Below are 22,398 nucleotides of genomic sequence, written 5' to 3' on the forward strand. Positions count from 1 at the left end.
AAGACCTTTGAGATCATCAAGTCCAACTGTTCCTATCCAGTACTAAATCATACCCCTAAGCACTCCACCCACCTGTCTTTTAAATATCTCCAGGGATAGGGACTCCACCACCTCCTTGGGTACCCTGTTCAGTGCTTGATAACTCTTTCAGATTTTCCTGATGTCCAATCTGGACCTCCCCTGGCACAACTTGAGGCCATTCCCTCTCGTACTATCACCTATCACTTGGGTGAAAAGACCAATACCCACCTCTCTAAAACCTCCTTTCATGAAGTTGTAGATGGTGATAAGGTCTCCCCTCAGCCTCCCCTTCTCCATCCTTCTCTTCTCTATTGAGGATGAGGGTGCCTTATCGACCCGATTCCCCAGGCTCCCAGGGTGGGTAGGAGGCTGCCTCTCAGCCTCAGGGTGGCTCTACGGGCACCATCGGCCCCAGGTGGCCACGAGCTCCCCTCTCGCTACAGGAGTACACGGTCCCAGGATGTGCTTGTCAGGAGGAGGAGGGCAGCCCATAAATCATTCCAGCTGAGATGGGAGCTGGGTCCAGGCCATGACCGTGGCAGCCCCTTTTGCTCCCCTTGCCAAAGGGAACAAGCAGGGCATGGGGGTGCTGGCTGCGCTGCCGCACGACGCAATCCGTCTGCAATGCTGCTCATCCAGCCAGGGACCTGGGCAGCGGCTGTGAGTATTTATATCAAACAGGGGGACGGGTTGTATTTTTTAATTGGTTTTTTTTCAGTACAGCAGGAAATAGCTGGGATGGTTACATACCTGGCAAGATGGCCAGGGGACCAGGAGCCAAGAAACATAGAAGATCTGGCATCACCCAGAGCATCCGTGCTGCACACAGCATGCAAGCATCCAGGGCTGTGTGTGTACCTGCGTGCCTGAAGATGCAAGCCGGGGGTCACGGTGATGACCCCTATGCTTGGCCAACACTCTGGGAGCTGGTGGTGAGCACCCAGCATACGCAAGGTGTCCTGAGGTGAAGCACTGAGCTCCATCCTCCCAGCAGTGAAACCCAGCTCTCCAGCGGGCTGCAAGCAAGTCCACAGAGCCCAACCACGTTCCCACCGAGGGGGCAGGCTCAGACTCCCACCCACCACACCAGGTTTATCTGCTGACCCACAGCCCAGGAAGAGATCAGATTTCTCTAGCTCACAGGACTGTAGGAGAGAGGTCCAAAGCAGGAGCTGCAGACCCCTTGTGCTTCCTCCCGTCCCAGCCAGGGACACTGCCCTGGAGCAGGTCGCTGCTCTCGTGCTGAGAGGGTGCTGCCCACCAAGCCCCAGCATGGGACCAGGCATCAGGCTGGTCTCTGGCGGTGGCAATAGTAGGAGGTTGGATTAGGGACCTCCTGAGGCCTCTTCTATCTTCCTCTGCTGTCCTTTCTGTCTCACATCCAGCACAGTGAGCTCTGCTGTCCATCCTGGACACCCCAGGGTGAAGCCCAGAGGAGACATTCCCCTCCAAGATTCACCATGCTAGCCAGAGAGTTGCTGCCTGCGGACAGGACATGGTGATGGTCGCCTGGCTGTGGCACCAATGAGGGTCCTTCCAGCCTCAGCCTCATGGCAGGACAGCTCCAGAGGAGAGCAGACGTGAATGTGACTCAGTCTGGGAGAGAATGGCTGTCCCTCTCTTGGCCAAGCATGTGATGACAAGTGATCAACCCCCAGGAGCAGGGATAGGATGAACCTGGAGAGACCATCCTAGGGCTCTGGGCACAGAAGTCTCCTCCAACACTGGGACTTCACTGCTGCCTCTAAATCCTCGTCCTACCAGCTAAGGACATATGGTCTTCACTTCAAGGTGTTGAGGATTGCTCTTTGAGAAATGCATTTGCACACTGATAGAACAGTCCCGGGTGATCCATGCTCCCTGCTGACCACTGTGAAACAGCATCCAACACCCTCCAGCAGGCAGGGATCGAGCATGGGCCTTTTCCACCTGCCTTTGCACTTGCTGCAGGAGATTCCTTGCCTTCTCCCCACGCCGAAAGGGGGTTGCAGTCACCACAAAGCACCATGCATCCTCGTCCATCACCACTGGCAGAAGTGAACAGCAGAAACCCAGGACGCACACAGGGTGACACATCCTCAAGTATTTTCCCAGCTTACAGCATTTTGCAGCTCGTGGACCTCCTGAGCCAGAGCTGAGCCTTTTTTATGTGCTAATCCCTGGGGGATTTTTCTTCTATGAACTCGAGCTGAACCCACCCTCTGAAACCATGTGAGATCCTCATTTATTTGTTCTCAAAGATAATCCACAGACAAGATTTTTTTTCAACCAGGGTTCGAAGGACCATGACACAAAAAAATCCATCATTGGGCTTTAGAAAACTCGATGTTTACCTGAATGCCCTTCACCCAGCCCTCCAGCCCACTCCAGGCAGAGCCCTGGGCCCCACCAGGAGGACGCTGGCTGAGCTCCCCACCCAACGCCTAAACAGCCATTCCAGAGCCAGTCATTGTCACACCTTCCCAGGACTGCTGCGACCAGATCCACCTTCCCTGTGGACCCTTAGAAACACATCAGCGACCTCCAGCAGGTCAAGCTGCATCTGCACGTGCACTCATGTTACCCTGTCTCTAATGAGTTAATGCTGTTTCTGCTGTCTGGGTGCCTCCTCCTTGTTCTGGAGATAATTGCCAAGGTTTCCATTTTCCTGGATTCCCAGACTCCGTCTGAACTTACTCTCCCAAAGCTGTTTCTGCAGGACCAGGCAGCTGCCCTGCGGTGTCCTCCCTCACACATGCTTCTCAGGAGTTATTACATAGCAGCTCTTAGTCCATAGGCTTCGTTTCACTGCTCTCAGTCCTTCCTTTTCCAAGACATTAATTGCACATCTTCCAGCTGCTACTGTGAGTTAGGATAGACCCACCACAAGACTGCCTAACCAGGTCATTTGGATCAATATGGGCTGGAGAGCATTCAGACAAGCAACTCATGCCAGGAAATCCAAAGATGCAATCCTGTGTCAAAATCCTCCAGAGATCAAATCCTCCAGCAAAGGCAGGGCAAGACTTCAAAGCCAGGAGTGCTTGGTTGACATTGTTTCAACCACAGAACATGTCATCGAGCTCTAGGATGGAGGAACTCTCAGTCCATGTTCACCATTACCCAAACTATTTTCACTTTTGCTGACCGTGTCCTGGGCTGCATCCAAAGAGGTGGGACCAGCAGGGCAAGCGTGGGGATTCTGCCCCTCTGCTCTGCTCAGGCGAGACCTCTCGTGGAGCCCTGCGTCCAGTTCTGGAGTCCTCAGCACAGGGAGGACATGGAGCTGTTGGAACCAGTCCAGAGTGGACCACAGAGATGATGCAAGGGCTGGAGAGTTCCTTATGAGGACAGGCTGGGAGACTTGGGGTTGTTCAGCCTGGAGAAGAGAAGGCTGCGGGGAGATATTAGAGCAGCTGCCAGTACTGAAGGAAGCTCCAGGAAAGCTGGGGAGGGGCTCTGGATCAGGGAGTGTAGGGATACAACGAGAATTTCAGCTGCAAGAGGGGAGACTGAGGTGAGATCTTAAGGAGGAATGTTTTGCTGTGAGGGTGGGGAGGCCATGACCCAGGTTGCCCAGAGCAGTGGTGGCTGCCCCATCCCTGGAGGGGTTCAAGGCCAGGTTGGATGGGGCTTGGAGCCCCTGATCCAGTGGGAGGTGTCCCTGCCCATGGCAGGGGTGGAATTGGATGGGCTTAGAGGTCCCTTCTGGCCCAAACCATGCCATGATTCTGTGATTCTCAGTCCATTGCTCTCTGCTGGTCCACACAGACTCAAAGCCATTCCTTTCTCCGTCTTTCACTGAATGTGTCACATGGTCCCTGTCTGGTGATTGGTTCCAGATGGAATTGGCAAAGCTCAGCCCATGTTCAGCTCAACCAAATAAAACAATACTGGTTTGTCTCCACTCCCATAGAGAACTCCACAGTTTGGGCAGGATGGGCAGGGGATGAAGCTACAAAGGGGTCTTCCATCCCTTCTACCAAAGGGGAGCATAGCTGGAATTCACAGATGCCCATGAGAAAGGAATGCCTGGGATCCAGGGCATGATGCAAAAGCCTAAGGATAAAATAGACAGGGGTAGCTCTGTGCAGCAGCCCATCCTCCTTCCTGAGTATCTATGGAGTTGAGTGCAGGCAGGAGGAACTACAAACTGCCTGTTGATATTCAGATGCCCAAATGCCACGTAAGTCCAAGTGCAGACAGAGTGGAGCTGGTTTGACCTCATCAAGTGTGCAGACAGAAGTGCTTTAGGATCATCAAGATGGACTTCAACAGATAAGGTCTACAGCTCACCACAATGGCTGCTTGGGCTACACCCAGAGTCACCGAGAGCATTGAGTCATCTTGTACAAGTCACAAGAAATTGTTTATTTACAACCACTAAGCTACTCATTAATTCCTGCTCCAGTGAAAGTTTGCACCTTATTACGGAGATGAACTTCACTGACTCCAGCTTCCAGCCCTGGATCCCATCCAACACATCCCTGCTGCTTCCCAGATGGTGGCAGCCACTTCCCAAAAGATGTGGACAAACCAGGGGAGTCACAGGGATCTTGGAGATGGGATGCTCGTGTTCAGGTGGGTATGGGGAGCTGCTGGGGTGCACCTGGCAAGGGACACCAAGTCACGAGAGTGCTATCCCATGGGGGACACTGAGCCATGGGGCTGAGGTCTGCAAGGTGTTAACAATGCTATGGGCCTGGGAACAGGGAGGTGGCAGCATGGGGCATGTGGCTGCAGGAAGGGCTGCAAGGGAGGAGAAATGTGTACGGGGTGTAATGGGGTGTGACAGAGCAGGCAAGGTTTGTGTAGGAGCTGAGCTGAGGAGCAGGCACTCAAGGAGTGCTGGACATGGCCAGGGTGGGAAGTGTAAGTTCCTGGTCAAGGGAAGAAAGCAGAGAGCAATGGGGACGAGAAGGAGCAAGGGAGAAGCGGGAAAGTACAGTTGGGGCAGGCATGGGAGTGAGAACCATGGCCCTGAGGATTTGGGGGTGTGTGGTGAGGAGGAGGTTGAGCTGAGCAGCAGGAGCTCTGGTGAGAGCCGCAGGAGGAAGAGTCTGTGCTGCAAGCAGATCTCCTGGCATTGGAGGTAGGGAGGAAGAGAAAGGAGAATGGCAAATGTGCAGGAGCATCATGTTCCCATGACAAACTGAGGTGGAAGTGCTGTGTGCTGGGGTGCAGTAGGGATGGAGCATTGTGCACTGGGGGTGCAGGAGGCTGGAGCATTGTGCACTGGGGTGCAGGAGGGATGTATTGGGGGGTGCAGGTGAGGCAGGAGCACAATGACCAGAGGGCATTCTCCGCATGCTGGGGAAGTCCTGCTGTGCGCTCCTTGTGGAGCAGCCGTGATTAGAGCACTGCAGGGTGCAGGTCACAGCTAGGGAACATGTGGCATGGGTACAGTGGCTCACTGGTGGGAGGACAACCCTTCCCAGCCATGCAAACAGCATGAATCAGCTGCGTGAGCTGCTCCTCGAGTCTGCCTGCCTGCCCCACCGGGCTGATCCCTAGCAAGTTCTGTGCCATGCCAGGATAATTTATATCTCAGCTTCTTCTTGCTACCTGGTCCTGAGCCACACGGCTATTGGGGTCGGTGCAGATGGTTCTGGGACAGTAGCCCTGGCTGCCATCAATCGCTGCAATGCTGGGATTTACAAACTGAGAAGTCAGGCAGGAGCCCAGCAAGCCAGGGGTGCTCATCCTGCCGAGTTGCGTGTGTTAAGGGGTAAAATCCACTTCTCCCTGCACAACAGAAGGCTGGGTTTATGGAATGACTGGACATTTCAGGGCTGATGGACTCTGACCACATTTGGACATGGGAAGAGAAAATGCTGAGTCCTTCAAGCATGCAAACACGGATTCATCCCAGCCCGCCGCAGTGCTGATGCGTGTCACCCCACCAGTCACCCTGCCCATCCTCCTGTCCGCTGCATGCTCATCCACAGGGGGATGCACCCTCCTGCCTGTCTCTGCCTCCCCATGGAGGCTCTCCAGGTCCCACCTGGCTGGCACTGGCCCAGGTTGCCCAGAGAAGTGGTGCCTGCCCCATGACTGGAGGAGTTCAAGGCCTGGTTGGATGGGGCTTTGAACACCCTGATCCAGTGGGAGGGTGTCCATGTCCATGGCAGGTGCATTAGAATTAGATGAACTTTAAGGTCACTTCCCACCCAAACCATTCCATGTTTCTATGATGATTCCCTACCCTCCCCACTGAGGGATGATGTGGACTCCCCACCACAGCAGCTGCACTGATCTGGCCCAGCTCCAAGGTCCCAGCAGGATGAAGCAATGCACCCCATGAAGCCAAGGCACAGACAGACCCCCTGTTCCTGGGCAGGGGACAAGGACAGCACCCCAAGGACTGCACCATGGCAGCAGGACGGCACATGCTCAAGCCAGGAGCCCTCCAGAGCCAGGCCACATGCTAGGACAAAGTCTACCCTCAGCACCAGCCACAGGGAAGCTCCAATGTGGCACAACCTGCTGCGACCTCTTGTGGGGGTCCTGCAGCATCCTTGGGGACAGGCTGGGTCTTCTGGTGCTGGCACTAGCTCTGGTCCATACTCTGGCTGGTGGACACTGAGTCCAAGCCAGCTCAAAGACATTGTGCTGCAGGGCGAAGCTGTTTGCACAGCTGTGCGCGGGGTAGCAGAGCAGCAAGCACCAGGACGGTGGTGACTGAAACAGCCCCACCGATCTGCGACAGGATCCAGGCAGATCAAGGCCTAGGTAAGGTGCAACCCAGCCTGGAGTGGCTGAGCAAGAGCAGGGGATGCTGGTGGTGCACCCTGCCTTGGGTTCCTCTTGTAAATGAAGGTCAGGCTTCATTAGCGGTGGAAACCACATAATCATGGAATGGGTTGGGTTGAGTTGGGTTGGAAGGAACCCTAAAGCCCATCCAGTTCCAACGCCCTGCCATTGGCAGGGACACCTCCCACTGGATCCTGTTGTTCCAAGCCCCATTCAACCTGTTCTTGAGCACTTCCAGGGATGGGGCAGCCACAACTTCTGTGGGTGACCCCAAGACCTTCTCTTCAAGGCTTCTCTGAATCCATTCTCTGTCCATCCTGTTAATTGTACTTGCAGTTGCCCTAATCCAGGAGCAAGACCTTGGCCTTGGCCTGGATGAACTTTATGAGGTTCACATGATCCCAACTTCTCCAGTCTGTCCAGGTCCCTCTGGATACATCCCTTCCCTCCGGTGTCTCCACTGTGCCACTCTGATGTCATCAGCAAACTGGCTGAGGCTGCCCTCAATCCCACTGTCCAAGTGCATGACTAAGATTTTAAACAGGACTGGTCTCAGTTCTGACCCCTGCAGAACGTCACTCATCACTGGTCTCCACCGCGACATGGATCATTGACCACAACTCTTTGAGTCCCAACCACACTGGGAGCACAAAAGCCACCATGAGAACCCCAGCCCAAAACACGTCTGGTGGTCATGAAGGAGGTGCAGAGCTTGGGGACAAGATTGGACCCACGCCGGTGGCTGCAAGAGGGGACAAGATGCCCATGTCCGGTGGCTGGAGCTGTGGCAGGACTGCAGCCCCCATGCTCCCTCCTGGAGTCTGACCCCATCTCACACCACCCCTGCCAACCCCGAGGGACCCTCAGGGATGTCATAGGGTGCCGGTGGTGGCCGAGCGTGGGTGGAGGGCTCCCTCTCGAGGCCCCCAGCCACCACTGCCCGGCCAGGGACACGGCCAGGACCACGCATGACCAAGGGGCACGGCCAGCGCCACTCATGACCACAGGGCACAGCCACCCCCACAGGTGAGCACGGGACACGTCCAGCCCCACGTGTGACCATGGACACGTCCAGCCCCACGCGTGACCAAGGATACAAGCCAGCCCCACATGTGACCACAGGACATGCCACACATGAGACCATGGGCAAAGCCAGTCCCACCCAGAGCACCTAAGTGGAGGCAAAGAAGCCAGGCTGGTGTCCAGGAGGATGCAGGGGCAACAGAAGAGCATCATAGCACCATGGAATCATTAAGGCTGGAAAAGCCCTCTAAGCTCATCCAGTCCAACCATCAGCCAACGCCCACCATGCCTGCAAAACCATATCCCGAAGTCCCACATCCATATGTTTTTTGAACCTTTCCACGGATTGAGACTCCCTCACTGCCCTGGGCAGCCTCTGCCAGTGCTTCATCACTCTGGCAGTGAAGGAATTGTTCCTGGTATCCAACCTAAACCTCCCCTGGCACAACTTGAGGCCATTTCCTCTCATCCTATTGCTTGTTCCTTGTGAGAAGAGACCAGAACCCACCTCACCACAACCCCTCTTCTGGTTGCTGTGAAAAGCGACGAGGTCTGCCAGTCTCCCCTCAGCCTCCTCTTCTCCAGACTAAATTCCCCCAGTTCCCTCAGCCACTCCTCATAAGACTTGTTCTCCAGACCCTTCCCCAGCTTCTTTGCCCTTCTCTGGACATGCTCCATGAATCTGCCCAAGGTGCCAAGCAGAGCAGGAGGTGATGAGAGCCACCAGCTCCTTCAGAGCACCCTCATTTTCTTCCTATCATTCATTAGCGGATGGATTTGTCTGCTTCACTTCTGGAAAAAGCCAGAAGCCAAGTGATCTCAACAGTTGAGGATGGTCTCACAAGCCAAAGCTTCTCCTACATCCTTCACTGTGGACATCAGATTTGGTGTAGCAGAAGGTAAGAGTCACACCCAGCACAGCACATACTCATTGAGTGAGTGACTTCCAATGCTGGAAGAGGAGGCCAAGGGGAGACCTCATTGCTCCCTCCAACTCCCTGAAAGGAGGTTGTGGAGAGGAGGGACCTGGGCTCTTCTCCCAAGGGACAGGGGACAGGACGAGAGGGAATGGCCTCAAGCTCCCCCAGGGGAGGGTCAGGCTGGGCATCAGAAAAAAATATTTCACAGAAAGGGTCATTGGTCCCTGGCAGAGGCTGCCCAGGGAGGGGGTTGAGTCACCTTCCTTGAAGGGGTTTAGGGGCGGGTGGACGAGGCGCTGAGGGTCACGGTTTAGTGACTGATGGGATGGTTGGACTCGATGATCCGCTTGGTGCAGCCTCCGGGCGCACTGGCCCCTTCCCGTCCCCCTCCTCTCCGCCGCACTTGGTCGCGCCCAGCTCAGCGCTTTCGCCCCGCTCCGGGATGGCTCGCGCTGAGCTGGGCGCGACCAAGTGCGTTGAGGGGAGGAGGGGGGGGGGGGGGTGGGAAGGAGGAAAGGAGGAGGAGGGAGCCGGTGCAGGACGGAGCCAATGGGGGCGAGGAGAGCGGGAAGCGGGGTCGCGCGGGCCGGAGCCGGCATGGCGGCGCCGCTGCCCCCGGCGCTGCGGGAGCGGGTGTCGGCGGTGCACGGCGCGGCGGCGCTGCCCGAGCTGCTCCGTCTGTACGACGAGTGGGCCGCCCGCTACGAGGAGGTGCTGGGCACGGGGTCGGCAACGGGGCCGCCCCCACCCCGCCGCCGCCGCCGCCGCTGAGCTCCGTGTCCCCGCAGGACGTGGCCGCGCTGCAGTACCGGGCGCCGGCGCTGGCCGCCTCCGCGCTGGCCGCCGCAGTGAGAGGGCCGCCCGGCGCCGCCAGAGTGCTCGACGTGGGCTGTGGCACCGGGCTGGTGGCGAGGGAGGTACCGGGGGAGACCCGGGGGGGGGGCGACCGGAGCTCGGGCGGTCAGGGGGAAGCGTGGATCTGCCGGAGGGTCGGGAGGCTCCAAAGGGATCTGAACGGGCTGGACCGCTGGGCTGAGACCAACGGGATGAGGTTCAACAAGGCCAAATGCGGGGTCCTGCACTTGGGGCACAACAACCCTGAGCAGCTACAGACTGGGAGAAGTCTGGCTGGAAACTGCCTGGAGGAGAAGGACCTGGGGGTGTTGGTTGACAGCGACTGAACATGAGCCAGCAGTGGCCCAGGTGGCCAAGAAGGCCAATGGCATCTTGGCTTGGATCAGAAACGGCGTGACCAGCAGGTCCAGGGAGGTTCTTCTCCCTCTGGACTCAGCACTGGTGAGACCGCTCCTCGAATCCTGTGTTCAGTTCTGGGCCCCTCACCACAAGAAGGATGTTGAGGCTCTGGAGTGAGTCCAGGGAAGAGCAACGAAGCTGGGGAAGGGGCTGGAGAACAAGAGGAATGGCTGAGAGAGCTGGGGGTGTTTAGCCTGGAGAAGAGGAGGCTGAGGGGAGACCTCATTGCTCTCTACAACTACCTGAAAGGAGGTTGTGGAGAGGAGGGAGCTGGGCTCTTCTCCCAAGTGACAGGGGACAGGACAAGGGGAAAGGGCATCAAGCTCCGCCAGGGGAGGTTCAGACTGGGTATCAGGGAAAAATTTTTCAGAGAAAGGGTCATTGGGCACTGGCAGAGGCTGCCCAGGGAGTTGAGTCACCTTCCCTGGAGGGATTTAAGGGATGGGTGGATGAGGTGCTGAGGGACATGGTGTAGTGATTGATGGGAACAGTTCATAGAATCATAGAATAACCAGGTTGGAAGAGACCCACCGGATCATCGAGTCCAACCATTCCTATCAAACACTGGACTCAATGATCCAGTGGGTCCTTTCCAACCTAGTGATTCTATGATTCTATGAACAAGCTGGGTCCTTGTCGGGGTGGAAGCGGTCCCAGAGCCCAGTACCCAGTACCGAGTGTGCCCCATCCTGCAGCTGCAGCGGCACGGGTTCAGTTGGCTGGACGGTGTGGACGGCAGTGCAGAGATGCTGTGTCGGGCTCGGGCCTCAAGGCTGTACCGGGAGCTGTGGCGCTGCATCCTGGGCTCAGAGCCGCTGCCCGTGCCCACAGGTACCGGTGGCACCAGGACCAGGGGCTTGGGGCGGGGGAGGCTGGAGAGGGTCCCAGTGACACTGCGTGTCCCCGCAGGGCACTACGATGTGGTCATCGTGGTGGGGGCTCTGGGCGAGGGGCAGGTGCCCAGCGCGGCCGTCACTGAGCTGCTGCGCGTCACCCGGCCCGGTGAGCGGCTGCGCCCGGCGGGCACCGGGGGAGCGGGATGGGGTTGGCTCTGACCACTGCCCCACTGGCCTGACTCATCCTGTCCCTTGTCGCATCCCCTGCTCTGCCCCATCGTGTGCCCCATTCCCTGCCCAATTGCCCCATCCCCTGCCCACTGGCCCTGTCCCCTCTGCCCCTTCCCCTGCCTGCTTGCTTCCTGCCCTCCCCATCCCCTGCCCCATCCCCTGCCCCCTCACCTCCTCCCCTGCCCCATCACTGGTCCCATCCCACCCCCTGCCTCATCCACCGCCCAGTACCCTACCCTGTCCCCTGCCCATCACCTGTCCTGGTCCCTGCCTGCTGTCCTCGTCCCCTGTCTGTTGGCCCTGTCCCCTGCCCCATCCCCTGCCCTGCCCTTGACTTTTCCAGGGCACACTGTCCCCAGCACGGACACTTGCCATGGGTGGCCCCATCCTTTCTGGCAGGAGGCCTCCTGTGCATGACGACGCGGAGCAACCCCTCCAACCTGCGGTACAAAGCAAAGCTGGAGGCCACGCTGGAGCGGCTGGAGAATCAGGGAGCCTGGGAGAAGGTGCTGGCACAGGAGGAGGAGCGCTGGGAGAGGGCCACTTCAGAGGAAGAGAGCATCCAGGGCACCGGCTATATCTCCGGGGTGGTCTACCTCTATCGGAAATGCCCCGTTCCTCCGCTCCCCGAGAGCTGAGAGCTCTGCGAAGGGTGGGGTGAGTGCTTGGCCCCTTGGAAACCAGCCCAGCCATTCCTCCTGGAGCTGGGGGACACCAGGTTTGTGGGAAACAATCAGAGGCAGAATGTCACTGGCTCTTTCCCCTCGAGGTCCATGTGGGCGTTGTCTGCTCCTCAGCATAGGGACTGTCCCCTGGTTTCACTGGGGTCTTCTGGGTGCTACTGTAAGCTGTGACATTCTGGTACTGTCCCCCACAACTTTATCTTCCCCACGGTGTCTCGCAGGCTCACCTGGCTCTTCACAGCTATCTCCTCTCTGGGGTGCCTTCCCCCCCACCATGTCCACCTCTCAGCCCTCAGTTAAAAATCTACATCCGTCTTCACCTTCCCAAACCCCCACGGTCTTCACCTGGGGACCACTGGAGGTGGATCCGCATCACCATGTCCTGTGCTCTCCCATCCTGGTCCTCCCCAGTAGCCAACCCAGTGCCCCCTGAGGTGCAGGAGACCCCCCATGTCCCAACCAGGAGCAGCTCTGCCAAGGTGACGCCCAGCTGGAGAAGCTTTCTGAGCATCACATCCTCCTTTCATCCCATACCAATCTCATTTTCCTACAGGTTCATGGTCAGGGTGGGAAATGAGGCTGGAAGGGACTTGAGGAGCCAGTGGTTGCTCCCCACCCAGGAGCCTCGCGGTGCTGCCGGCTCTGCCTGTTCCCCCAGCCCCCAGCTATGCTGCCTCCACCCGCCTCCACCTTGGGAAGGTTTTTATCCAAATCTCAGGCTGGGATATTTCCTCTTCTCTTCCCCCACGCCTGTTCCTGCTCCTCCTGTTCCCACGGGTTCCTTCCCCTCCTCAGGTGCTCATCCCAGGCAGGAGGTGGTGTCTGTCCTTGTCCTTGTGTCCTCCACATCCCACATCTCCCGCCCTCGCCCCCCGCATCACTCTTGCCATTCTTCGATGTTGCTCCCCCCAGGACTTGGAGTGCCTGCACCCATCGTAGGAGCTGCCCCGCTCCCTACTCCCCCCGTTTTCCCCACCATTGTCCCCTGGGCAGCTGGGGGCTGTGGCTGCTCCCATCCCACTCTTGGCTCTGTAATAAACCCCATGCCTGCTTTGCCTGCCATGTGTTGTTCCTGCCATGGTAAGGCCGGGGACCCTTGGGATGTGCAGGAGGGGGCAGCCAGGACTTGGGGAGGGGGAATTTGGCCTCGCTCTGGGCTCCCCTCCCACCACTGGTGGGCTCAGAAGAACTCTGGGAGCAGGGTATCCCCCCTTGCACCTCTTGGCACGTTCTCCCTGCCTCAGTTTCCCTGCTTGGGGATGCGTTGGGGAGTGCCATGGACGACCTCGACTGGACTCTTGATCTTGATGATCTCAAAGATCTTTTCCAACCAAGTGATTTTATGATTCTGTGACCCCCACCGCATCCTCGTTGGGGACACATCAGGCACTGGGTCAGCATCCCCCAAGCTGGCAGCAGCCGGGCAGGGCATGACCCCCATGGGACATGTCACCATCCCCACCTCCCCACGCTCCATCACAATGAGCCAAGGCAGTCTTGGTGGCACCAAGGTGTTTATAGACCACGGTGAGCGCAGCCTCGGTGCGCTGGGAAGGGCACAGGGACACAACTGACACAGTGACGGGCAGGACAGGGACGGTGGCAATGCCCGGGGGTGACTCACACATAATCTTTCATGGGGTAGTTCATCGGGCCACAGGTTTTCACCGCTTGGTACTTCTTGGGGTAGGGGTCCTGCTGGGACGAGGGTCCCGCGTAGCACAGGATGCCCCCGCCAAGGAGCTGGAGGGCACTGGAGGCCCAGCCGATGTAGAGGGCAGCTCCCAGCTCCCTTTTGAGGGCCTCGGGCACCATGGGGTTGTAGAAGTTGCTGACGATGCTGTGAGCAGACCAGGAGACAGGGATGAGCGTCATGATGCTGGCCATGACAAAAACGACACCTGCCACGACGGAGACCCTGGTCTTGGTGCCTTCATCATCCATGCAGCGGGTGCAGTCGGCGCCTGACATGGCAGTGAGGAAAGCGAAGAAGGACACGAAGATGGAGGTGACCACCAAGGCACGGGCAGCTTGCAGGTCAGAGGTGAGCTCCAGCAGGGAGTCGTAGGCCTTGCACTGCATCTGTCCCGTGCTCTCGTACACACAGTTCATCCACAGCCCTTCCCAGAAGACCTGGGCCACCACGATGTTGGAGCCGATGAAGGCCGTCACCTTCCACATGGGCAGCGCACAGGTGAGGATGGAGCCCAGCCAGCCCAGCATGGCCAGTACCAGCCCACCCAGCTGCATCGTCATCGTCGCCATTGGTAGCACCTGTGGGGACAGGGCACAACCGTCATGGACATGGGGCCAAGGGGCTTGTGGAACACAGTGACCTTCATGCTGGGTGCATCCTGTTCACTGGCTGGATGGGAGAGGCTGCGGGATGGCACAGGGACACGTGTGGCACGGGGCATTCGTTCCTGCAGGACAGCACGGGGACATGCGTGGCGTGGGGCATTGCTGTAGGATGGCATGAGGATATGTGTGGCATGAGGATGCACACGGCATGGGATATTGGTGCAGGACAGCATGGGGACATGTGTGGCACAAGGCATTCCTGCAGGACAGCACAGGGTCACTTATGGCCATGAACACCCAGGTCCCGAGGAGGCCAAGGTGCAGGAGCTCTGTGTGTCACGTTACCCCCCCAGTGCCCCACGGCTTAGGGCTGCTCCCAGCCCCATCCCAACTGGGCAGAGCGTGATGAGGGATTGGGGGGTGATAGCTTGTGGGGAGCCAGACGAGGGGCTTGCTGCGCCCATCCCAGCATGATCCAAAGCACAGGACCCCTGCCCCATGCTAACCCCACAGCACCCACCCCACGCCCTGCCCCACTGACCCGAGCATCACACTGGGGGCACAGACGGGCGAGGCAGCCCCTGTCCTTGCCACGGCACCAGCTGCTGCTGCTCCTGCTCAAGGGCCACTTCTGCTTCGCCCTCGGCAGCTGCACCGCAGCACCCTTTGGACCCAGGATTTCCTCTCTGGGTACTGGCTCAGAGCTTGGGTTTGCCTGCGATCCCGCCATGGTGCTCAGCACTTTCAGTGATACCCACTCATCCTTTACTCCCAGGAGCAGCACCGAGAGGGCAACCAGTGGCAGGGGGACTACCGAGCCTGGGGTCATGGCCAGCATCACTGCTATTGGAGGGGTGACCAAGCTGAGGGGCACAGGCAAACATCTCCTCTGTGGTCACACGTGGCCCTAGGCTCAGCCCAAATGGCTGCTCTGCCCCACGCCGAGCCAAGCCCCTTTGCTGCCATGGGGCAGAGTGCACCCATGGGTGCTCGTGCCTGTGCTTGGCAGCTGGGACTGGCTGAGTTTTTATGAGCCTTAAGAGGCTGGCAGGTATCGGCTGTGCCCAGCACACCCTGCGGTGCTGCAGTTTCACCGTCCTTTCCCTGGCCCTGGTTTCAGTTTCTCCAACCTCTTCTTCCCCATTTGCATCTCTACTCCTTCCCCAGCACCCTGGCATCCTGAGGAATGCCCAGCACTGGGACTTTGCCTCCTCTGCTTCGTGAAAGCTCCTTTGAGACAAAAACAAAGTGTCTCTCTCTGCAAAGGGCCACCAGCCTCTCAGGAGGCCAGGGTGATGTGAAACCATTCCATCTCTTCCCTAGCCAGCAGGACACGGACCACCAGAGATGCTCAAACACACCTGTAGTGAGGATGAGTGGTGGCCCCACAGATCCCCCAAGGATGCTCACCGGAGCATCATGTTCCCGTTCCCACCTGGCCAGCAGCACCACAGGCCTGCAGGAGCATTTCCCAACATTTGCACTCCTGGGGGAAGGGATGGGGGAGCTGGGAGCCCTCAAGCCCCCAGACTCACATGAGGCACCGGCTCCCCGAGGCACAAGGGCAGGATGTCGCAAGCCGGCGTAGAGCTGGCTGCGCTCAGACACAGCTTGCTGTGCCGGAACCGAGATAGGCAAAACAGGCAGCGCTGCCCACGCCGGCCCCAGGGTGATCCCAGCCGGGGATGCTGGGTGGCCCTGGGGCCAATGCACCTCAACAGGCCCTCACCACGCAGGTCACCTTCTTCCTGCTGAGGTGGGGAGCTCGTACCAGGGTGGGTGCGGGACAGTCCCAACACCACACCTGGCACCTGTTGTCAGCCCCTGAGGAACCCAGAGAGGCCCAGCGAGGGGAGTGTGGGTAATGCCGGGGCTGGAGCAAGGGTCACAGGGCAGATGGGACGGCAGGAGGTTCTGGAGAGCAGATCTGGGGGATCTCAGCAGGATGGGGGCCGCAGGAGCTCTGGGCCGGCCCACCGAATGCAGGTGCTGGAGAAGGCAAAGAAAACAAAGCACAGCAGGGTCCGAGCGGCTGCCGTTTAATGCGGGGAGGCTGCGATGTGGGGATGGATGCAGCACAGCTGGGGGCACCACGAGCCTCCCTGCCCACAACCCGGGGTGGCGAGGGGGCCACGGCTCTGGCTGCACAACGGGACAGGGTTGGGTCCAGGAGAGGCACAGCCCTGCTCTGCTCCCTGCATCCCGACTGGTTCGCCCAGCCCAGCCACTGCCTTCCCATCCCAGGTTAATGATGTCCCCATCTTGGGGAGCTGCCACGAGAAATCACATGTCTGCACGGCCGCTCCGAGGCCCGAAAGTAGGTCAAAGTCAAAAATGTGGGGACAAGCAGGTGAGAGCCCTCGCTGGCCCTCACAATCCTGCCAGGGTTTGCAGAACCACCGCATCCCCATGGCCACGTGGGACAGGTTTGTTGTCCCCACCGATACTGTCATCCTCTCCAAAGGACGCGTCCTGGGGGTGTTACTGGGCGAGCGCCCTGTGCCACCCATGGGACGGGCTCTAGGAGCGCCGGGAGCTGTGTCGCCGCGGGCACACCCCGATACCAGGCGCCAGAGATGCTCCGAGGGAGGATGGGGGGATCTCGGAGAGAAGATGCCGCACCTGGCTGCTGCAGCGGGAGTGGGACCCCAGATGCAGGGGGCAGCCAGGACAGGATCTCCCTGTCTCCCAACCGAGATTAAAGAACCAGCTTCAATCCCTCAGTGAACAAAGGCAGCTCTGTCTGCCTCCTTCGCACCGCCCCCCCCATCCCCCCACAACCCCGTCGGCCTCCCCTGTCCCTGCACCCAGCCAGCCCCAGCCTGGCCATGAGGATCTGTAGGTCAGGGGGCCCCGCGAGGTCCTGGCTCCCTGGTGGGGCTGCGGGGGTCCAGGAGGGTGCAGTGGCTCCTCAGACGTAGTTGCTGGCTGGCAGCGAGCGAGCAGCCGTGAACTTGGCAGCGTAGGGCTTCTCGCCCCGGGGGGGGCAGGAGCAGCAGAGGATCCCCCCTCCCAGTAGCAGGAGCGCCGCGGCCGCCCAGCCCACGTAGAGCGACGACCCCAGGTCCCGCTTCTGGGACTCTGTGACCATCGGGTTGTAGAAGTCCCGGATGATGCTGTTGGCCGACCAGGAGATGGGAACGAGGACGAGGATGCCAGCAATAATGAAGATGATGCCGGAGACAATCATGACTCTGGCTTTGGCGGTGTCGTCCTCCACGCAGTTGGTGCACTTGCCACCAGCGACAGCGAGCAGGGTGCCCAGGATGGCCAAGATGATGGCCACCACCACCATGGCGCGGGCGGCTTGCAGGTCCTGCGGCAGGGCCAGCAGGGAGTCGTAGACTTTGCACTGCATCTGCCCCGTGCTCTGCACCACGCAGTTCATCCACAGCCCTTCCCAGATGATCTGGGCCACCACGATGTTGTTGCCGACAAAGGCTGTCTCCCGCCACATGGGCAACGCGCAGCAGAGGATGGAGGCCAACCAGCCGATGACAGAGAGGGCGATGCCCAACACCTGCAGCCCCATGGAGGCCATCGCTCGCTGCCGACACCCCTGCTCACCTCCCGCAGCGCAGTGCTGGCCGCCGGGACCATGGCCACGTTATAAGCCTTCGCCAAGGGAGGAGCATCACTGCCGCCGTCCTGCCGCTGGTACCGGGTGGAGGGGTAAAACCAGTTTCCCGGGATTCCTCTTCTTGCATTTCTCCCCGAAGCAAAAAGACATTTCATTTCCCAGCTGCTCCCACGGAGGAGGATTTGAGGACTGGGATCAGGCCACCCAGGTGCAGGAGTGCGTCCACCACTGCCCCCGGGCAGGAGATGCCAAGGGCAGCTGTCAAGGCTCAGCGTGTGATGCTGAAAGGACAGAGCCAGTGTCCAGGCACCAGGATGCCTCTGCTATCACTGCCAGCACCAATAGCTCCATCACCCGGATGGTGTCCCTTCATGATTCCGTGCCTCAGTTTCCCCCCAGCTCACAGGACGGCTGTTCCTGCATAAGCCCAGACAGACGCTGTCCCGCTGCGATCCCGTGCCAGGGAGCAGCAGGCTGTCCCTGCCCCTCTGTTGGGCTCCGTGCCCGGCAGGACACAAGCAGTTTGTTTGTTCCTTGGCGTCAGTACCAGCGCTTCCCAGCCCTCTACCAGGCCTCAGGCAGGAGGTGTCGCCTCCCAGACCCACAAACTGGTTGGAGCAGCTGCCTGTGGGGGAGAGACAGTGCTGCCGGGGTAGGAGGGGGCACAGACCCCAAAATTCACCCCACCTTGTGCTCCAGCACCAAGATGGTGTTCACACGGCAGCCCTGAATCCAGCCGTGCTGCCAGCGCTGCTGGCCGGGCTGGGGGATGGAGCTGCAGCGCAGAGGAGGCCCAGGGTCAGAACAACCCCAGGGGGGACCAGGCTGCCAGGCACAGGGGGGACAGTGGGGACAGCAGGGACACACAGGGTGGGCAGTGTTTTGGCACAGCTGGCCCTACCCCCTAGCTAGGCTGTGCCAAAACCAGCACTGGTGCTGATACCAATACCAGTGCCAGTGCCAATGCTGGTGCCAAGGATTTGTGTGCTGCCAAAGCCCTCCTCCTTTAATCCACAACCCCCCCCCACACACACACACATCCCCTCCCTGCTCCCTCTGAATCCCTTCCAGCATCCACACAGGCGCAGCACTAGACAGAGCACAAGGCTGGACAGACGGACATTGCACTGCTTCCCCACCCCAGCCTAATCCCACGTCTCTGGATAAGATAAGGCTGAGATTATCTCGGTTTGCCTGAGCGCTGGGGTTGCTGACTGGATCCAACGCTTGTGCTGACTGGGTGACGGGCGCTGGAGCTGCGGCTGCCCACGCTGGGATGTCCCCAGGCATCACAACCCAACAAGCTGAGCTGTCTGTGCCCACAGTGCCATGAGGATGGGGCTGCTGGACTGTCCATGCCCATGGTGCCGTGAGGGTGGGGATGCTGGGTGCAGTGGGAGCAGGCAGTGCAGAACCCAGGCACTCAGGGACGCTCAGGTCCCAGCACAGGCCCTGACCCGTGGGGACAAGTGGAGGTCCTGCCTGCCTGACCTGTGACAGAGGAGCCGCCCACACTGGAATGTTGTGTCCGTCTATCCATCCTGTTGTATTGCTCGCATACAAGTGTGCCAACCCCGGGGCCAGATCCTTGTGGTCAGGGACTCCCTTTAATCTTTGGGGCTCCAAGCGCCCCGCCAGGGCTAGATGCTGCCCAGGGCCGAGCGAGCCTTTGGCCTCCCAGCCGTAACCACCAGCTGATTTGGGGTTGGAGAGAGGCAGGCGCCCACGTGCGCGCACACCTCGCACGGGCTGTGTGCCCAAGGCATGTGGGGACGTGCCTCCAGCTGGGTACAAATGGCAAGGTGGGGACAGGGACTCCTCCACACACAGAGCATCAAACGCCCGAGACGCTCGTGCTCCCCTCGGAGCCACGACAGGCGCCAGCACAGGCCCTTGACAGCCAATTACTGTAATTAAAGACGGAACATGACGTATACGCAAACTAGTGGCTACCACCCAGAAACAGCCCCTGTGCACTTCCCCACAGCCCCCAGCACTGCCAGCACGGCCAGCCCCATGTCCCCAGGTCTGCTGGCCAGATGGACACTGGCAGAGCCACCGCTGACCCTCAGAGCATCCCCCTGTCCCCAGTCCCACTGAGCCAGAGAGTCATGGTGCAGCTTGGGTTGGAACACGGCGCCACTGGGAGCACCAGCGTGTGCTGCTCAGGGCTGTCACCACAGGGACACCAGCCCCACAGCCCTGGGCGCATCCTGCATCTCCTGGTGCAACCCGCAAGGAGACACAGCGCAGGCACACAGAATTCTAGAACTGTTTGGGTCAGAGGGACATCAAAGCCCATCCAGTCCCACCCCCTGCTATGGGCAGGGACACCTCCCACTGGATCAGGGGCTCCAAGCCCCATCCTGCCTGGCCTTGAACCCCTCCAGGGATGGGGCAGCCACCACTGCTCTGGGCAACCTGGGCCAGGGCCACCTCACCCTCACAGCAAAACATTTCTCCCTAAGATCTCATCTCAATCTCCCCTCTTGCAGCTCAAAACTATTCCCCCTCATCCTCTCCCTGCACTCCCTGATCCCGAACCCCTCCCCAGCTTTCCTGGAGCCCCTTTCAGCACTGGAAGCTGCTCTCAGGTCTCCCCACAGCCTTCTCCAGGCTGAACAACCCCAACTCTCGCAGCCTGTCCTCGTACAGGAGGTTCTCCAGACCTCGGATCACCTCCGTGTCCTCCTCTGGACTCGCTCCAACATGTCCTTATGGGATCTGTGCAGGAATCTCCTCCACCCCAGCCTCGGTGCTTGCCCCATCCCAAGCCTTCGCCACTCAGCACCTGCCCCAGCACCCAGTCAGTATGGGTGCCCTGCCCCAAAATCAGTGGGATTTGCAGGATGAAGGGACTCGAGGTCCCATCACTGCTTCACCGCATACTAGAGGGGCTGCCAAGGGCAGAACTCCCATCCCCGCACATCAGCCACTAATTCTTCACATTCAGGAATTGCCCTCCACCGCTTGTCCCTGCTTCATCAGGATGGGGTTCATGCCACCACCCCGTGGCCAGGCAGTGATGCCTCCCCGGGCACAGAAGTGGCATTAAATCTGGTGTCACAACAATTCTGCGCTGCTCTGACCCTACACAGGGCAGAGAACATACCCGGGGGGAAGAGCTTGGACCATGGATCCTTTGCCAAAGGGCTGGGGTACATCCCCACATAGGGGACAGGTCACATTCCCACCTCATTCCCACACCCAGCACGGGTCCAGCCCCGCATCCCCCAGCACCCGTGCACAAATTCACCACTGTGGCTCCCTCAAGGTCCCAAAAAGGTGGGTGCATCTTGCCAGCAAGTGATGACCCCCCAGGATCTCTGGTTGCCAGCAAGCAGTGATCCAGTGCTCCTGCTCCCAGAGCTGGGCAGCCTCACCCCGCCAGCAGCCACAGGTGAGTTCCCAGCGAGCCAGAGACTGAATGTTCCCAAAAAACGCCTTTGTCCAACATTAAACCCTCCCAGCCAGGTCAAATATGTGCAGTCAGGTTGTTTCATGCACAGTCTTATCGGCGCGGCCGGAGAGGATCTGGATCTTTGGGGTCCGGGGGGGACGTGGCACAGCAGGAGCCGCTGCGAGGAACAGGACCTTTGCCCTGAAGTGGCTCTGAAAATACAAGCCCTGCTTGATTTGCTGAGCACCAAGCGGCTCTGAACAGTGTAAACATGCCCAAGTGCTGCCGAGGTTGTCAAAGGGACAGGGGAGAGGGCGGCCCGGGCTCAGGAATGGGGGTGCAATGGGCGATGCCCCCGAGGTGATGCTTGGATGCTGTGCAAAGCTCCGGGGGAGCCGATCGGAAGCCATCGGGCGGGGATGCCCCAGGCACAGGGCATCCCAGTATGGACTCATCCAATGGGTCGGGTTGGAAGGGCCCATGAAGGTCATCCAGTCCAACCCTCCGCAGCGAGCGGCCCCAGGCGAGCCCCCTGCCCTGTCCCGCCGGCCATGCCCCCCACTGCCCCCCAGCTCTATCCCCGCCCCGCCGGCACACAGAGCCCCCATTGATGCTCCGAGCTGCCCTACCTGCTCGCCGCCGCTGCCAGTGAAGAGGTTCCAACAAAGGGGTGTCTGTGTGCCCTGGTCGGGGCAGAGCCAGCAGCCCCGCACCTGAAATATAAGCAGTCAAGGCAGCGTTCACCGCCCCGGCCCCGCTCCCCGAGGGGGGAATGATGCCGTCACCACCGAGACCACAAAGGAGAGGGAACACCCCAAACGCTGTCCCGCTTCCCGGGCACACGTGAGCAGGACGCAGCCCCACTGCACCCAGGGCAGTTTCTGTTGTCACCTTCTGCTCCCCACCCCCAGGGCATGCTGGGGACACTGGGGACACAGGGGTGCCCGTGGTGGTGTCCCCCCACCGGTGCAGGTGTCCTTCTCACAGCAGGGGCCACCAGAGCGGTGATGCACCTGTGCCCGTTGGGTCTGACCTCCTGCTGGGGTCACCACGGCGAGCTGGGGCAGACCCGTCCCCACGCCACCCGTGGCTCCATGTGGCCAGCCCGCTTTGTCCCCACTGCAGACAAAGGTCCCCGTCCCTTCCCAGCTACACGGGAGAGCAGAGGGTCTCTTGGCTGGGGAGGCTTCTGCCACCCCACGACACACCAAAACTGTTCATGGGCTGGATGAACTTCTGCCACCCCACGGCACATCAGCCACCTGGTGGGGCACGGCGGGAGGAGGGATGGGGACAGAGCAAGGAGGATGGGGGCAGAGCAGGAGGGATGAGGGGCATGGCAGGAGGGATGGAGGGTGTAGCAGCGGGGATAGATGTGCAGCAGGAGGGATGGGGGGCCTGGCAGGAGGGATGGGGG

The 22,398-nt window shown here is 59.7% G+C and overlaps 3 protein-coding genes across 7 annotated transcripts; 1 reads left to right on the top strand and 2 right to left on the bottom strand.

The window, feature by feature from the left end:
- The first annotated feature begins 9,289 nt into the window (after positions 1-9,289).
- Positions 9,290-12,608, top strand: METTL27 (methyltransferase like 27). Of its 5 annotated transcripts, none has more exons than XM_069873999.1 (5): positions 9,290-9,407; positions 9,485-9,613; positions 10,646-10,781; positions 11,246-11,674; positions 12,496-12,608. In XM_069873999.1, exons 1-4 carry the CDS (start codon positions 9,294-9,296, stop codon positions 11,653-11,655), a joined length of 789 nt encoding a protein of 262 aa, XP_069730100.1. In that variant the 5' UTR covers positions 9,290-9,293; the 3' UTR covers positions 11,656-11,674; positions 12,496-12,608. The 5 variants fall into 5 exon arrangements, with proteins under 5 accessions (XP_069730100.1, XP_069730101.1, XP_069730099.1 ...); XM_069874000.1 differs by adding an exon at positions 10,860-10,952 and having other exon boundaries at positions 11,417-12,602; XM_069873998.1 differs by having other exon boundaries at positions 11,246-12,602.
- Positions 12,609-13,189: 581 nt separating this feature from the next.
- On the bottom strand, positions 13,190-21,753 carry LOC138729622 (claudin-4-like). The gene is made up of 2 exons (XM_069874009.1): positions 21,611-21,753; positions 13,190-13,974 (listed from the first exon to the last, which is right to left on the bottom strand). The coding sequence occupies exon 2, from the start codon at positions 13,963-13,965 to the stop codon at positions 13,321-13,323; it is 645 nt and encodes a 214-aa protein (XP_069730110.1). The 5' UTR covers positions 13,966-13,974; positions 21,611-21,753; the 3' UTR covers positions 13,190-13,320.
- CLDN4 (claudin 4) lies at positions 16,801-18,002 on the bottom strand. Its single transcript, XM_069874011.1, has one exon. The coding sequence runs from the start codon at positions 17,540-17,542 to the stop codon at positions 16,913-16,915; it is 630 nt and encodes a 209-aa protein (XP_069730112.1). The 5' UTR covers positions 17,543-18,002; the 3' UTR covers positions 16,801-16,912.
- Positions 21,754-22,398: the final 645 nt, after the last annotated feature.

Source organism: Phaenicophaeus curvirostris, chromosome 21 (genome assembly GCF_032191515.1).
Source record: "Phaenicophaeus curvirostris isolate KB17595 chromosome 21, BPBGC_Pcur_1.0, whole genome shotgun sequence".
NCBI lineage: Eukaryota > Metazoa > Chordata > Aves > Cuculiformes > Cuculidae > Phaenicophaeus > Phaenicophaeus curvirostris.